Source organism: Anabrus simplex, chromosome 9, assembly GCF_040414725.1.
Source record: "Anabrus simplex isolate iqAnaSimp1 chromosome 9, ASM4041472v1, whole genome shotgun sequence".
NCBI classification, from domain to species: Eukaryota; Metazoa; Arthropoda; class Insecta; order Orthoptera; family Tettigoniidae; genus Anabrus; species Anabrus simplex.
In genome coordinates this window covers 143,035,947-143,054,393 of record NC_090273.1, presented here as the reverse complement: position 1 = coordinate 143,054,393, position 18,447 = coordinate 143,035,947, and the positions used below count along the sequence as shown (strand labels likewise).

Below are 18,447 nucleotides of genomic sequence, written 5' to 3'. Positions count from 1 at the left end.
TTATACCGGAATATTTAACACAATGTCCCAGTAACTTGTTTCAAACTGTTTCTGCATGATGTAATGCAGAATTTTAAGGTTGTAAAGTATACACAGCAACATCAGTTTCAAAGCGGACAGATTTACGAACATAAAATATGATAACTACGATTTATTCAATCCAATAAAACTTTTTCACACAGATCTCTATAGCTTGACTTATCTATCAAACTAAAAGTTTTTTCATAATAGCTAATTTTGTGGTTAAAACTGGATGAATCGTAACAGAATTACACCAGAAAGAAAACAAAAGGCCTGTATTATGTTAATTTAATAGTTGAAAGAGACCATGATGCAACTGTAATACAAAATATGGTACAAATATACATTTTATGACTTTATTGCACCAAATGTGACAATAAACTTACAAATTACAGGAACCGATCAAATCATCTCTCCTAATTTTTCACCAAGAAGTTTTTCCCCAGATATGAAAGAATATTCACACCGAAAGGGAAAAAACCTGGTTTCTCTGCCAAAACAAAATTAAATGCATTTTATAAAATGGTAATGAAGTGCAAATAATACACAAAAGATCTGCATCTGTAACTACACAGAACTCAAGAGCAGATAAGAAAAATCTCCATTATCACCTTTTAACATAAATTTTCTAAAGACAAAATATATGTAAAATAATACGTAAAATCTCTCTTACTAAATAAAAAGGCATATACTATATTACACCTCACAGACAAGTGACATTTATTTCAATTCTGTAGTAGAGTACACTATGAATGTTTCAAAGGTTCTCTTTGACAGAAAACCGTCACTTCTTAAACAACCATTAAATTAACACATTTTGTAACTCAAGAACCTAAAAACACACTCTTCATGTGCCCTCGACATATTCTATATAATTGAGCACAATGTTCTCACACGCACGCTATCAGAATATGGTGAATTTATCAAAACTGTTCAACTTGAGATCTGTGAGTGATTGTAGGAGTCTTCAGGTTTTCAGTCCACCAGCGATCACAATAAAATGTTAAATTCAAGATACAAACAAATTATAGCCTAGTTTATTCTTGAAATATATTTCTCAGAAAAGATGAAGAACAACGTTCTGAGTGAATATGTAACACCTACTTCAATCACCGATCAGTTCAAATAGTAGGCATGAAGATGTGACAATATTTCTTAAGCACATTAAACTTTGGAAGTAAAACTCTTGCAAAATTCACTGAAATGTCAACCTAAATGCAACTGAAATTTGAAAGTTGCATAGAGTTTTTCCTTGTTTACAGCCTTACTTCTCAACCCCAATTAAACTATCAGAGATAAGCAATGTTCCATTCATATACAAGACCAGACAGCAAACTTTATACAGGGAATATTTCCTACTCTGGAATGTTGACACAGAAATTAAATTCACGGGATTCTTTACAGTAACCTACCTGGAAGCACATTTCATGGCCAACTAATCACTAGCTTCAACTATAAAGAAAGTGTATACATCTTTCAATCACACAAATGGTAAAAACAGATCTTGTAAAAGTATAACCAGCAAGTTGAACAGCCCTGACAATACATTTTTCAAAAACCCAATTAAAACTCGTGTTGCACTAACGACAGTGCATGGATCATATTTGGAAAGCGTAGTTCTTAAAAAAACAAAACTGACTTTGGAGGAGGATATTTCACTTCACTGTCACAAAGTTTTGTTCTTCAGCTAATAGAACTGTACATAAAACTCACTGCCGACAATGCCCGTGAGACAATGGAGCATATTCGCTATGATCCACTTCAGCCTTAAACAATTTGATTTCTCAAATAAAATAACACACTCAAATTCACCAATGAGCCAGATGTTTAGCTAGTCTCATTCTGAAATCCTTGAGATCTACCGTATCATCGTAGGAAACACATTCCATGGACAAACCCAACCTTAAACCATCCCGTAACTGTGCCCAACCTGGTTTGGCAACACCATTTGAAGTAGCGGTATTCAAACGATATATGCACCAAAAACGGTGCTCTTTAATAGGGTGGAAATCCACTTTTGCAACAGCTTCATCTGATTTGAATTTCTTATGACTATCTCCTTGTACTTCTTCCTCTTCAACAGATGAATGCCTACGTTTTCTACTAACCACTTCTTCATCAACGTTCTTCCTGGACACTGCACAATCTTGAGATGCATCTTTATCGGCAGGTGCCCTTTGCTCACAACTGTCGTCTAAGGGGACTTGCGGTGGACCAGATACTTCCATCTCTTCCCCATTATCTTTTATATCTTCAGTATTACAAGTACCTACCTCACTCGTTTTGTCTGTGCTGATGACTATACTTATATTTTTATCTTCCTCTTCACAATGCTCCATAACAACATCTTGCTTGTCATCAACAACAGGACATTCACTATCTTTTAATTCAATTTCCACAGCCTCGTCAGTTGATACGGGTATCTTCTGCTCACTTAAGGATTGTAATTTTTCCCCTACATTATCTTCCCTGTTGTTTCTGTCGAGGCCATCTTCTTGTACAGAGATGTCACTGTCTTTAACATTTGCAGAAGAGTCTGCTAATATACTGCTATCCTCTTTTATATCAGGACTTTTATCTACATCAACGCTTACTTGGGAAGTTTCAACAACAATTGCAGAAGAGTCTACAAATATACTGCTATCCTCTTTTACATCAGGGCTTTTATCTACATCAGCGCTTACTTGGGAAGTTTCAACTTTATCATCAGGGACAATGTCTGTCTTCTCATCAATGCTACCGTCTATTTCTTTTCCATGACTTGATAGACACTGTACTTCCCCCGTGGAGACATCTGATTTTATATCTCCACGACTATCATCACGTACCTTTACATCATCGTTTGATTTTTTCTCTGCAGAACTGGTTTCTGTATCAGCAATATTGTTACCAGCCCCTGCAACATCTGATTTGTCTGTATTAATATCAGTCTCTGCAACAGTACATGGCAAACTTTCACTATCAGCACTTTCCATCTTAATCTCAATATCTACATTTTCTTTACAGTTATCATTTTCAATAGGTTCAACACCACAGCATACAGGATTTTTCATAGTAACAAGATTTTCATCAGCAATGATAATTTTCTTTTCTTCTGCAACTGAAGAATTTGTTTCAGCATTATTTGAAACAGGATTTGCACTTATCTCGCCCCCTTCAGGACTCTTGGAAAAACTGTGTGCCACAGAAGTTTCGTCATTTCCTTTAGATTCATTCACTCTCATTTCATGATTCTCAGCTCCAGCGTGATCTGACTGTGAAGATTCATTTATATCCATCTTAGTATCTATGATATCTGTTTCCTCTTGAACAATACATATTTCATGCTTAGCATTGTCCTCTACAACTTCATTCCCATGGTCAGTAGTAGAATTACATGGGCCAATAGATTCTGATTCTAGTTTACCATTCATTCTTTCACTGCCAGATTTTTCTTCATGTCTAGAATCTGGTGAAACTATTGCTGAATCACCATTAGAGATCTTACGACTACCTTCAACAGGATCCTCCTTTACATCTCCATTACTAACAGCAATCTCATGCAAGGTAACTTTATTACTGTTTATTATTTTCCCTTGTTCTTCACTGTGGAAAGTTGCTGAATCTATTTCACATTCATTTTCTGAACTAAGTTTTGATGAATCAATACCATTTCTCATGTCTACAGGTATTTCATCATCATCTTTAGAAATACCATCAGATATACTTTTAGATCCTTCTTTTCCATCCTTCACACTGACTGCTGAAGAATTTTCTTTACATAGAAGGTCTGATTCTTTATTTACATTTGAATCATTAATTTTGTTTTTCAATTCTCCAGTTACATTAGAATCTTCACATGGAAGCCCTTCTGCATTAAAAACTTCAACATTATTTGCAAGATCCTTCCTTGGATGCAGTGTGTTTCGGCCTGTTTCAGCCTGTTCTTCATCCATTGAATTTGCTTTTCTTTTAGTGCCCCTCTCCCTAGGCTCAGCTGCTTCTGACAGAGGACCAATTTGTATTGGCTCACACTTGGCAAGGGTCACCCCATGTGCAGATAACCTATTAGTTATGTCTTTTACATTAACTAATGTGCATTGGCTTATTGAACTAATTTCTTTTTCACTGGTATCATCGCCTACTTTCCTACGTTTAACAGAACTACTGTCATTCAAATCTTCACCATGCACATCTTCAAGGGTACGTTTTACTCCCTGAGTGTCCAAAGGGTCCACAGATCCATCATCTGCCTCAGAAGACGATGGACACTCAAGAACTAATTTGAAGTTATTGTCAGGTAACTCTTCTCTAGAAGGACCGTTGCAAATCTCGTCAAGACTGGATTCTTCTATTCCACGTTTATTTTTCCTATTACATTCCATATCGCTATCATCATCCTCTACTTCTTGAATATCGTTGTGTGAACCAGATATTAAAGTGGTGTCTACAGCCTGACCTAGAATCCTGCTTGTACCTACCTGCTGAACTTTATCTATTGAACCTAGACTACTTTTTGTGCATGATTCTTTCAAATAATTTTCAGAGTTTTCATTACTAAATCTTGCCCTATAATCAGCATACCTTACTCTAATTCTATACATTCTATCAATTGCCTGCTTTTTTATTTTTCGAGCTAGCTGAATTATACGATCTCGTTCAAAAAGATCAGAAGAATCAACCGAAAATGCGTTTCTGTCCAGTACCCTACCTTGAAAACTTGCACAACTACTTAAATTTGATCGAGAAGCTACTTCATCATCACTGTCTTCACTGTGTTCTTCAGAATTACTGTCAAATACCTTCTTTCGTTTTCCAGTTGAACGCGACTTTGACATTGATCTGGGAATATCCATAGTGCTTGATTGATCGTATTCCTCGAAATCCTCACCTTCATCTTCTTCCTCGTCAACACCATCACCTGACTCCATGTCAGATGTTTCTGAACACTCCTCGCTAACATAGTCATTGCTATCCAACGGCACTTCACAATCACTAGGAATAATTTCCTGACTAGGACTATGTTCAGAACATACGCTAGGAGATGGTGGCTTCGGTGAATGAGCATCTTTCTCGTGAGAAGGAACTTCTGAGGATGAATTAGGCACAGGTTCCTCCTGGGACGATAACGAAGGGGTTTTGTCCGCAATGGAAAAGAAATTCCAAAGTCCCACACACCTTTGACAAAAATTGCACTCAATAGTGTTCCTTGAATTACCCTTAACCCAACCACACAGTCCCAGCACAAGAGCACTTAAACCAAATTCTGTCACAGGCGACTCCAATGCTTTGAAGAATAAGTCCACAACTTTGTTCTCTATCCCTAAATCACTGATCACATCTTCAGTTATACTCGGTAATTCAGTTTCCAATGTAATTAGGCTTCCCCATATCTTCGTCACATTTTGCTGAATAATTCCAGGGTCTGTGGGAAGTTTGAACAAATCATCTGGAGTTGAAATAAACTGAAAAGGACACAAAGTATCATGACCTTTCTTTGCCAATATGAACCATAATTCACCTTTGCCCAGTACATGGGAACAATCTATGGAGGTCAAACACATATTACACCGAATATTACAGTCAGTTGTACCTCTCCAACCATGCTTAGCAAAATATAAGGCTGCATTGGGATCGGCACCCCATGTCTGTGGTTTAAATGTTGTAACTCTCTCAATAAAACCACGAAAGCTTCTTGGCGACTGTGCATCTGGATCAGATCGAAATTGTGCTACACTAACATCAGTTTCTCGCACAGGATTAAGAATTAAGGGTCTATAGAGTGGAAAAATAGCTTCATCCAACAAAGATTTAACATCCACAAAAGATGTCTCCCTCTCAGGTCGCGAGTCACTGCTATAATTTACATTATCAGACATTTCTTGTTTCAAGTCCATGGTGCAATGAGCACTGTTAGCCATTTCCTTCTTCAGGAGAATGAAGGAATCACCAAAATAAAACTATGTACACAAGCATTGTCAGGTGAAAGGTACTTGGAGCCTCCAATATGATGCAAGATCTCACAGTCCATGTCTGTCACTCCATAGCTCAAACATCTTTCAGGTGGCATCAGCACATATGGATCTCTTGTACCTGCCCATAACCGGTGAGACTGTCATTTAAACTGCAAATTATGCAAAGAAGAGGATGGACTTCGGTCTAGAAATAGGATTAAAACAAATGTATTAATATTAAACATCACTGTTGTATACAACTATAAATAAGATATAAAATTAATATTATCACAAAAGTTTAATATTCCTGCAGTAAGAGAGTTCTAAGTAATTCAAAATGAAGAAATAGTTATAAGGAAGAGCAATGCAGAGAACAGCCTGGGTATTACACACTCCTTCAACACAACAATAATACACTGGGTTCGTCACTGAAGTTGTTAAAGCCAAATAACTTATAATCCACTGTAATATTCTGTTATTATATTCCTAACACGTTGAGTGCCAAGTCACTCCATTTGGGTATACGAGAGCACTCAATTTCTTGAACGTCACATCCCCAAATGGGGTTAAATCTACTAAAATAGTTTGTGTTGAGTCCACCTTGTCAATACACTTCTTACAATTGAAAATTATTCATTCATACATTTTTCAGGAACATTATGCATTCCCTTCATCGGTGAAGTCCAATCAAATGGGGTTGTAAGCTTGTTCAAAATCGAGAACTGTGCAAACCCATTTGGGTGCACAGTATGTGTGTGTTTCGAAACAGTATAAAGCCTCTTCCTGCCATCATGTTGACCATCTAAGTAAGTGCATAGTCCACCTTTCATTCATCAATTTCTGTTTTGGTGCGACCCCATATGGGTATGTCAGGAGTGATTTGTAAGCCGACCAAGTCACTGTCTATCTTGCGGATTGTTTGTGTAAGTGTACAGTGCTGTTAGTTTACTTTTGCATCAGTTAGTTTGTTCATTACTATTTTTCAATCATTATGAGCAAATCAAGCAGTAAATGACTGAGTGCAGATAGTCTGGATGATTTATTGAACAAGTCTGATAATTACGACATTGACAAAAATGTAGTTAGTGATTTTGAACTGAGTACAGACAATGAGATTGTAGAAAGTAGTGACAATTCAGAAAGCGCTGAAAGTGAGCCTCAAAGTGAAAATGAGGATAGGGTTTCGAAACAAGGAAGAGTCGGGAATAATAATAATAAAAAATAATGGTAGAGGCACAGGGTTGGCTAATGATTCCGAAGCTTCACCGTATGGCATTTATTGTTTGTTACAGATGAAGTAATAAATTTAATGGTAGAGGAGATGAATTGTAATGCTCATTAAGTTTTAATAACTAAGCATTTAAGTAGATCAGCTGGCTTAATGAATGGGTGGACACAACATAGGACAAAATGAGGAAATTCCTCGATTTTTGCTTGTGTATGGGTCTGGTCCATCTGCCATCCTTTGCGTGTTACCGGAGTTAAAAGACTGTTTTCTATACGAAAGTTGCTCGTAGTATTATGAGCAGAAACAGGTTTTAGATGCTCCTGAGATTCTGGCATTTTGCCAACAATTAACAACAGGTAGGCCAAACAGCACAAAATACAGCTTCTTGTGAACATGACAGAAAACTGATTTCAGGAAGTGAAAGACTCCAGGCTGTACTTTGGCCATAGATGAATGTATGGTTCCCTGACGAGCGAAATTATCGTGCAAGCAATATCTCCCACTTAAAGCCCACAAATACAGCAATAAAAATAACACTTCAGGCAAGCTCATATTATGAACACGCTAACTAGTCTCTCATAATCAACAACATAAATGTGTCCCTTCAAATGAAAAGGTAAGTATGGCTGAGCATCTGGACATTCACTACGGTATAAGTATTTTTAAATTGTGTATTGATTGGTGGAAAAACACTTTTCTTATCTATACTTTGAATCTGTCAATACGGAAAATGAAATTTATAAATAATAATACGGTATAAGTGCGACCGTACACGGGGATGTGCGAGTGCACAATTCGTAATGACCAATACGACCCTGAGGGTCACACTATCTGATCAAATATAGATAAGTCAACCTAATATAACACAAATATATCCTCATTTCAGTTATCACCTGCTTGGCTAACCCTGCGAGCATTTTGGTACTGGGGAGTAACTCGGTGCAATTAGCTCACAGCACTAGATGGCACAGGCCGGCCCTGTGGTGTAGTGATAGCATGCCTGCCTCTTACCGGAGGTCCCGGGTTCGATTCCCAGCCAGACCAGGGATTTTTACCTGGATCTGAGGGCTGGTTCGAGGTAGTCTACGGGATTACAACTGAGGAGCCATCTGACAATGAGATGGCAGTCTCGGTTTAGGGAACCAAGAATAACGGTGGAGAGGATTTGTCGTGCTGCCCAGAATGACACTCGTAATCTGCAGGCCTTTGGGCCGAGCAGCGGTCGCTTGGTCAGCTATGGCCCATCAGGGCTGTTGCACCATGGGGTTTGGTTTGGGATACTAGATGGAATCCCATAAATTTTGGTCTGGCACTTAACATGTTAATGGTTTTAAGGAGATAGTGAAACACTGTGCTAGGTGTTCCTGTGAATTTGTTAATAATGGAGATAGACACCAACTTAATTTTTCAACAGAACTAGAGTAATTTTTGATGCTGTTACAAATTCAGATAGGCAATTCATTTATACATCACACTTACTTTTCAAAATATCAATAAAACTGCTGCTTGCAATTTTACTGGTCGAGAGCGGGTGCTAGTCTTGCCATATCACACAGGATTAACTGATGCAAAGACATGTTACCAAGTAACCCGTTTCCTTGTTGAGAACCTAGCAATGATACTGATACTGTACAGTACGTATAAGCATGTCTCGTAAATATAATGTAACTTACCTCTTGGGTCTGCAATGTTTTTATGACAGGCAAACTTAAGATGGGAAAAGGAGATTTAAAAGAAATAAGGTAACTGTTGGTTACAAAGAAATTGAACATACCATTATATTCTAGACGTGTTGACATGCACGCTTGTTACCAGGTAACACTACGCTGAAGTAGGTAGTCAAGAACACTACTCTTCAATTATTATTATTATTATTATTATTATTATTATTATTATTATGAATATCCAATATAAATGAACCCCTATTTTACAAAGTATTTTAGGGTTGTAATTGAAACATACAATTATAAACTAAACATAATGACGGTGATTTACAGAACCAGTTTACGAAAGATGCGATGAATGAAAATTAGGAAATGTTTGTAACAGCATTTCTGTATGAAAATATGGTATAGTGGTTGTGAAAGATGAATACCATAGCAGTTGAAATGAGAGTCCAAATCAAACCTTGCTCTTGTAAACACAGGACAATCAAATATTAAATGATCAACTGTTTGAGTAGACCTACAAAAGCAAGAATAGTCACCTGTCAAAATAATTTTAAATATGATTTGAAATTTTCATGGCCTGACATAAATTGTGTTAACTTAAAATTTGGCACCAAATGTTTGCACTGAAGTCGGTTGTAAACCGTGGGAAAATATATTCTTCTACTAACGGATCCATTTAAAACAGAGGTCCAAAGGACGTTCCATTGATTTAAGATATGTTTTTTGATTCGTCATCTTGCATAGCATAAGAGAGAACTGTCATACATAATTTCCCGATTTGATTGAGCAGCAACTTTTGCTAATTGATCAGCTCTTTCATTTCCGATGGACCCAGTATGTCCGCGAATCCAGGAAATGCAGATATGACGGTTTTGGTGAGCTATAGTTCCTATAGCAACTGCTAACAGGTTCATATTATATTTATCTACAGACTTCAATGCAGCTTGCAAGTCACTGAGTATTTGGAGCCTTTTGTTGTCGTCATGACACCACTGTATTGCACATTTAATGGCTAGCATTTCTGCCTGAAAGACCGAATAGCAGGAGGATAATTTATACTGCGCTGTAAAAACTTCACTTTCGTTTTCATATACTACAAAAGCACACCCAACAAGGTCCTTACCGTTGTTGATGAACGAGAGCCATCAGTATAAATGATGCAGTCATGAGGTCTATGCATTTGTTGCGGAGAATCTTCTTGAACAATCTTGGATGACCAGACTGTAAAAAGTGGCGTTGTTGTTCTATAACAGTATTGATGATAGGCTGAGGTGATGGCCTATTTTTCTTAAGTAATGTCAGTTCGGCTAGTCCCATTGCAGTCAAAAAGAGTGGCTCAATTCCAGAAATAGTAAGTATTGCATCGGTCGAAGTTGTTCGGTAAGCTCGGGAGATCCGGAGCACAAAGCCTCTTTGAATTTGCAAATCATTTATTCTGGGCCCATTTCTTTTCCAGTGTGTTTCGGAAAGAAGAGGCACAGTATAGAATCAGTGACACAAATGCTGCATAATAAATTAAAGTACTTCTGAATTCTGTCCCCACGACGGTCTGCATGCAACAGTCAGTCCCTGTAAAAATTTACTAGTGAGTTCTGAATGCGAGTTTTTTGACTTGGTTAATGCCCAAAAATGATAATTGATCCTCAATTTTTATCTGATGTCAATTCATAATTATTCTTGGTTTCTTCTGTTTCTTCTCCTCATGAGAAACATTGCTTTGGTCTTCATTGCATTGAATTAAAGTTTGTTAGTTTCACCCCAGTTAAAAACATTACACAAAGCAGAATTTGAACGGTGAGATCTTTCACATTTTCAGCTTCAATTAGAAGACAAGCATCATCGGTGTAGGCAATGACTCGACATCCCTTTGGAAGAATTAGCTGTAAGAGGTCGTCATTAAGGATATTCCAGAAACCACGGATGTATATTGATCCTTGCGGACAACCTTTGGAAACATATTTTGTAAAGACTGCTGTTCCAATCTGAAGCTTCACTCTTCTTTTACAAAAGTAAGACTGAATTAGTTTAGAGAGATTTTTTGAGCATCGTTTCTCCTTTAACTGGGACAACATTTTGGGCCATCAAGCATTGTCAAAAGCACCACTCTATGTCCAGAGAAATTAATACAGCAACTTTCTTCATTAAAGATATGCCTTGGATCCATTCTACCACGTCAGACTCTTAAATGATACGCACGCCTTGATTTTTAAGTGTTTGGAGGATATATTAATAAAGTATGGGAAAGCATGATTATGTTTTCCAAATAAATAACAATACTAAGTGTGTTTAACAGGCATTTCAGCAAATCTCTTGTTGCTGTGTTATAAAGGTTAACTATCAACAAATGTAACCATATTAGTTCACAATTGGTTCGTATTGACAAGCTCACAAGCTGATGGTCACGTCTTTACTTTTGATTTTTTCCTCTCCCTCGCATGTGAATAATCTGGAATCACAGTTGTTTAGCCCCTACCTCTGCTAATACATGCCTGGCTGTTGAGAGAGATTGTGCTGGCTCACTACATAGAGCAAGTTTGATCCATTACTTAGAGTTAGATTTTTATTTCGTTAATATAAATAAGCTTCTATTAGATTTTCTTATTTTAGAATAAGAAGAATATCCACCTGAGTTCTCAAGAACACAGGGGAAGTTAATAGTTGCACCAGTACTGATCAGTTTGGGTTCTACTCAGCAAGCATGGCATAGGGATGGCATAATCCAATGGGACATGAGACACAGTTAATTTGTGAACGGCAAAGGAAATGATAACCGTAGCAGGACTACATTTTAATCTGAATAACTGGCAAGATTTTTTAGGTTTCATCTGTCAAAGGATTGTTTTATGATAATGAAGATGTTTTAATATGAACTTTCAGTGTATAGTTATATAAACTGATACAAAAATTCAAGTGCAAACTTTTACTTTACAAGAGAACTTTTTAATGTCATATGTGTAAAGATTTCATGTTTAACTGGTTCCCAGAATGTGAGAAATTTTACTTGTGAAGTTTATTCGCTGAGGAAGAGAATGGTAGTTCTTGAAATGTACAAAAATTAAGTCTTGAATTAATGAAGGACATTTGGCCGGTTTCTGGAACGACAGTTATCTGTAAATGCGTAGTTATCAGTGACTTAACATGGTGATATGTTTAAAATGAGCTTCCGAAACAACAGTTATCGGCTTCTTCACACTTATCTCCACAACGACTGGTAACTGCAGCTAGTGCTATAGTTACCTCTATGTTAGAACTGATTCCAACAAATACTGCTATGAGCCGCCACTCCATACCGTTTCGTACAAGGTCTTATATTAGTTTCATAAAACTTAGGAAGTGATAATGAACTGGTTATAATATATTTACAGTCATTCATTGTAGTTTTAACTCGCTTGGGTGTGCTGGACTCGACAATATTTCGGTTAGTACGTTTACTTCCATGTTATCACTGGCTTTGGTCACCGATTCCAACTGTATGGTGTCATCTGTCCCAGCTGTTTAGGTTATAATCTCCTTGGAGCATGACACTCTACTGTAAATATATTTTCCAATATGGGAAATGAATCGTCAAATAAAATAGAACTAGAGTCAAACGGATTTTCATCAGGCTCTAATTGATCTTTCAGTGTAGCTATAATGTTAAGATCTCTTTCGTCAGGCTTTCAATCATGAGTCCCACCAACAGTTACAGTAGTGAACACAATCTGAAATTATGGAGGATTTACCATAAATATTTACATTTACCAGTATGCATTTAATATTAACCTGTTGAATAATAAATATTGATTTTTCATTGCTTTTTTAAATGCTATTATATCCTTTAACCGGTGACGTGAGGTCTCAGACTCCCAATAAACATAAAACAATCTGGACTTAAGTATTTCTGTCAATGCATGTTGCATGGTCAGTAAAAAAAAAAAAACTGCAACAGTTGCAGTGAGAGCAGATGGATATCACACCATCAGTGCAGAACTTCAGTGCCAGAATGATAGGTTCCAAAGTGTGCAGAAAGTTTTCATTTATGTGATTATTTTTGTTTATGTTTGTTGTGTTCTGGATCAGTGAAAAGTGATCTGATTGACAACAACGATCAAGGTGATATTTAAGACGAAGTCTGCATACTGTCAATAAGAAAGAAGGGGAAATAATATATACCTAATTTTTGCATCATTAGATCGTACATATTTTTATATTATGAGAGATTATTATTACATGCTGAATCAGACTGACTGAGATAACTGTACATATTTGCCAACCATTTTTCATTGTAGAATACTTCTGCTAGTAAAAGTAACTAGATGTTACCAAAATAATCCTAAGAACATTTACGTACAGATATCTATCGGAGGATGAGAGATACTAAACATGACGATAACTGTACTGTTTATTACCACGGCTTATGAATCTGGATTTAAGTTTCCAGAAACTCATTAAAGTTATCAGCACAGTTAAAGTTACAAGCGCTTTTAGGTAACTCACAGGTAATTGTAGTGTACCAGAAACCAGCCAATTAACTATTGACAGGGTGGACCTAACAACAAACCCTTATGTTATTCTATAAAAGTTTTCAAAGACATGTTTAACAAGTCACAAATGCTGTTATGAGAAGACAATACAGTATTTAGAAATTGAACCGTTCCATGTCATCCATAACAAATCACCTAGCCTTGTGCTACTGAACGCTGTGTGATAGTCAGCGCAAAGGCCCACAAATCGTACGTTAAGACATTACTATTTCAAATATTAATCGATTATGAAAAACGCCTTTGAACTCATAACAGTTTGAACATTTATGCCAGCTGTATTAATTAGTATAGTTCCATTTAAACAATTGGATAGGTATAGATTTCTCAGTTAACAATAATCTCAGGAAAACGCAACAGCTTTTTATCATTTATATTTACTTTTACATATTTATATTATTTATACTAATAATAATAATAATAAATTATTATTATTATTTATACTATTATATTAGAATATAAAAACAGCACACAGATTCCTGAAAAGGATTAATTAGAAATTATTTGGCTGCAACAACTTAGGTGACTTCCAATATGGACATATCCGTAATGCTGATTGTGTTCAAGATTATGGAAGGCAATTTTACTCTCTGATTCAGTGGTTTTCAAACTGGACACCCTTTAACCCATTCCCGTACAAAGACGGACCTCTGGCTCTCGAATGCACACCGGAACAAAGACGGGCCTCTCCGTCAGCGCATAGTGTTTATTTCCGGACCCGCTCCTAGCAGGTTTCCTTTGTGAAAGAATTTGATATTAGTAAGGTACCTCTTGCCAGATGGAAGCACCGTTTTATTTCATTGATGTATTTCATAAATACTTCTGTGCAGTTATTCCGTGGAAAGAAGGAGCTGTATCTTAGCAACCTTTTTTTTAGCATTCGCAACCTCATTGTAAGCAAAATCATGGCTGCCTCCTAAGTTGAGTGACAAAGCGATTATAAGGGAATTTTTAGAAGAGAGTGGCTGGGGGGGACATGAGCGGTGATAGGGGTGAACAAAGTGCTGTTTTGCTGTCGAACATGTCACTGAATTTTAGGCCTACAACTGATGATGTGGTTTAAAGGGGCCAAACATCTAGGTCATTGGCCCCTAATGGTATGAACTGAGGCAAAATGTTATGACAATTTAAAAATCCAGAATCCTCCACTGATCAGATTCGAAAACGCGAGGGCGAAGAACGAATGGAAGGGTATGAAGTTAAAACAATCAGTGGATCCAACCCACAATGCCCCACATTCCCAGAAACTAGCGTTAAATAATAGTATTACTGACCAAGGGATTGCGTCTAAAGCACACTACTAATAATAATATATTTATTGCAGCTAATTGCCATATACAAAGAATAAACAAAATCATTCAATGCAGAACTTAGAGGACTTTTCCTTCCTTCACACCTTAGTACGTGATAGCGATCACACTGCTTCCCGCACAAAGCACACATGCATCCCTCATTTGGCGAGTGATACTTCATCGTGGAGCATAGTTTGAAGTGAATACCATGCACAGCAAGCATTGCTGATAGGGCCGTAACTCGTAGTTGGCTTCCTTCCATTTGTCATTGATCATCACTTCCATACTGTAGAAGTCCAACCAGATTTCCGATTTTTTTTTCTGATGTTCGCGAAATAAACTTTGGTATGCTGGAGTTGATGGAAGAGAAGATTTGTCCCGTATTTCCTCCAAAAACATCATTGCCCTAGTTAGCTCATACACCAGTCTCAAAAAGTGAATTTCGACAAACATAAGGCTCTCTTTAAAAATGTTCTCCACATCCTTTAAGTTTCTTACTGACAGATGCTGCCAGATACTGAAGATGCCGTAGGTTATTACAGGTGCTATTATCACTCTGCATAACTTCAACGCTGCCTGAGGGGATATTTTATATAAATAGTTGATGTCATTAATAGCTACCAATGCTGCTGTTAATCTTTGTTTGATATGCACTGTGAAATTGGTTCCTTGTATATGCAGTGTTATTCCAAGGTATTTAAATTTATTCACACTGATTAATGGTTCTCCATCCAAATATATCACATCACTTGCTGCATGTCTGCCTCCTTTCCTAAAGGTCATAGTCATGGTTTTACTTCTGTTAACATGAAGGTCATTTATTTTAGCCCACTCTACGAGTCGCTCAAATGCCAAATGCAGAGTACTAAAACCATGTCATCTGCGTACATATAAATGTTTGTGCCTTCTGTCTTCGTTGCCTGAATGACATAATGTGTTGCGACGTTAAAAAAGAGAGGGCTTAAAGGATCACCCTGTAGTACACCTGTAGTTTGGTCTATTGGATTGGATATTGTGATCGAATTGTCTATTTGCACCTCATTCTTTGCCAGTATGTTTTTTACCAGTTGCAATATGGGATTATTTTTTCCTATGAGATCCTCAATCTTTGACATGACTTGTGTTCGACTAATTGTATCAAAGGCTTTCGAATAATTCACGAATATAACATGTAGCTTCCCCTTCATGAATCTAAAGGGTTCATGAATATCATTCTGAAGGCAATATTGAAGGCCTGTATTGTGGACTGGTTTTTCCTAAATCTGAATTACTCTTCTGGAAGATACTGATAGTAAAGCATTCAGCCTTTGCGTAAACAGTTTGGTCAATATCTTCAATAATGTGCATTCTAATGCTACTCCTCGATATGAATTAGGGTCGCTCTCCCTTCCCTTTATAAAGGGTCTTTATCGTTGAAGTCCACCATCGATCTGGTATTCATCCCTGTTTAACACATTCGTTGAATAGCCTAGTAAGGTGTTCAATGAGAACGGGAGCTAAACTCTTCAAATGTTCATTATAGATCATGTCTGCCCACGAGCTTTGATTTTTCAAATTTATGAGTACCTCCTGTATCTCCTGTGCGCAGAACATATCTATTGGTCGGTCAATTTTGGTGCTATTACATAAAATCAGCTTCATGGTCCGTATCGCACTTACACAGATTCACAACTAAGTATTTTTATTTTCCACCTTGTCGATACACTAAATTGCTTAAGGCAACTTATTGGTTAAAAGTGGTACATGTTTCGTATATTATATACATCTTCAGCCACATAAAACTGTTTAGATGAAAAATTTATATAATGACAAAGTATCAATGCCATGGGTGTATTCTTCGCCTGCGTTCCTCACCCACAGGTGATTGTGTTTTTGGTCCACGAGAGGTATTTTATTTCCCTCAAGTCCGCCGGCAAGCCCGTTAGGACCAACCTATCCGCCACCATGTGGGAATATCACCTCTCCCCCTGCTACGCCAGCGTAGTAGGTTCGTGATAATATTTTACACAATAGGGAATGGAGCTGGGAGCACGTAAGTAATACTCTAGAGTATCATTCATGCATCACAACTGGTGAAATAGTGTTGCAGTAAAGTATGCTTTTTCATTGTCTGTGATAATAACAAGTAAAATAAAGAAAATAAATAGTACACCAAGGTATAAATAAGTTCAATTAAATGGTACGTGAATGGGTTAACATCACACTTACACAAAATAAATTAAATTAGGCTCATTAACATATTTAATTACAGCCCCTAACAAAAGGTCACACCAGTGTAGTACTCACTACTACATTGGAAGGAAAAGTTCTGGCATTTCGTATGACTACAAACAAGGCACAAGGCATGGTGTTTATATTTATTTTCCTGACCTGTATTTAGCTAAGGACAGTTGTATGTTGCTATGTCTTGAGTGCGATCTATAGAAAACTTGAAAGTGTAAATTCTGCCTAAAAGTAACAGGAAATGGAAATTCCAGCCAGGGTTTGAATAACCTGCAGAAAATGCATGTTCATAACAGAACTGCTGTGAGACCAGGATTTCATAACAAATATTGAGGGAAGTTAAAACATTTACTTATACTGTCGAGTTCCAAAAGAGAGGTTTGCCTCATGTTCATTTCCTACTGAATCTTCAAGATAAATGCAAGTTTAGAGAAGTCAGAGATTCTGACAAAGTGATTCCAGCAGAACTTCCAGAACCAACGTATACAAATTAGTAAAAGCTCATATGGTCCAGGGTCTGTGCGGCTTAAATCAGGAATCATTCTGCACGGTTGATGGTAAGTAAGAAGGAATACCTAAAACAGTTCACCCGTGAAGCAAAAGATAATGCACAAGGTTATCCCCTTTATCGGAGGATAAATAACAGTAAAACTATAACTATTCCCATTCACATTCAGGGTAACAAAGAAGAAATCGACAACTGTTACATGGCGCTTTGTAATCCCTTTTTTAACTTTACTTTACATGGTTCTTTGTAATCCCTTTTTTAACTTTACTTTCAGGAAGTAGATGAAACAAGGGAGTTGACTGCAACTATAGAAAAGAGGAAAACTAAATTCCTTGGCCACACACACTACACCATAAATTCCTAAAAATAACAGCACTCATAATGTTACGTTCAAAGAGGTCCATTAAGTTGAGGAATCACCAAAGTTTCAAGCATTCCACATTTTGTGGACTTTTAGAAACATCCATTGAGGGAAAAAGATTAACAGCGAGATTCCCACTTCTGTCTGTTCCCTGAATTACGTACCTCATGGAGAAATAATATAAAAATCAACATGGTTTCTACACAAGGTGTGTAGATATACAGAAACATCTGTGCAAAAATGTAACCTTTTATAAAAGGAAGGCCTTCCATAAATACTCCGTCATCAGTGTAGTTTTGACAGGTTTCATCTAGTATCACATTAATAATAATAATGTACGACATATTTATTTTCCAGCTGAGCAATACTCCTGACTCATCAGGTAAATACAGAGAGAAATACATCTATAATGTAATGTTATTGGTTATGTCGCACTAAATATTTTTAAGGTTTTCAAAGATGCCGACGTACCAGAATTTTGTCCCGAGAATTTTTACGTGCCGATAAATGTGCAGACACAAGGCTAACATATTTGAGAACCTTCACCACTGGACTAAGCAAGGATCAAACCTTGGCCAGTGCTCTACCATCAGAAATATATTCATCTGACTGCAGATACACCTGACCATATGGATCCAGAATAATTTACATGTTATTTCAATATTTTATTTTTACAGAAAAAAAAATTATA

General features: G+C 36.9%; 1 protein-coding gene across 2 annotated transcripts in view; it reads right to left on the bottom strand.

Moving 5' to 3' along the window:
• Positions 1 to 294: 294 nt before the first annotated feature.
• The window catches only part of LOC136881096 (dentin sialophosphoprotein), a 96,523-nt gene continuing 78,370 nt past the window's right edge, over positions 295 to 18,447 (bottom strand). For both annotated transcript variants that reach the window (XM_067153718.2, XM_067153719.2), the window contains exon 3: positions 295 to 6,159. In XM_067153718.2, the coding sequence (XP_067009819.2) occupies positions 1,830 to 5,921 (4,092 nt within the window). In that variant the 5' untranslated portion in view covers positions 5,922 to 6,159 and the 3' untranslated portion in view covers positions 295 to 1,829. The remainder of the gene's footprint in view (positions 6,160 to 18,447) is intronic.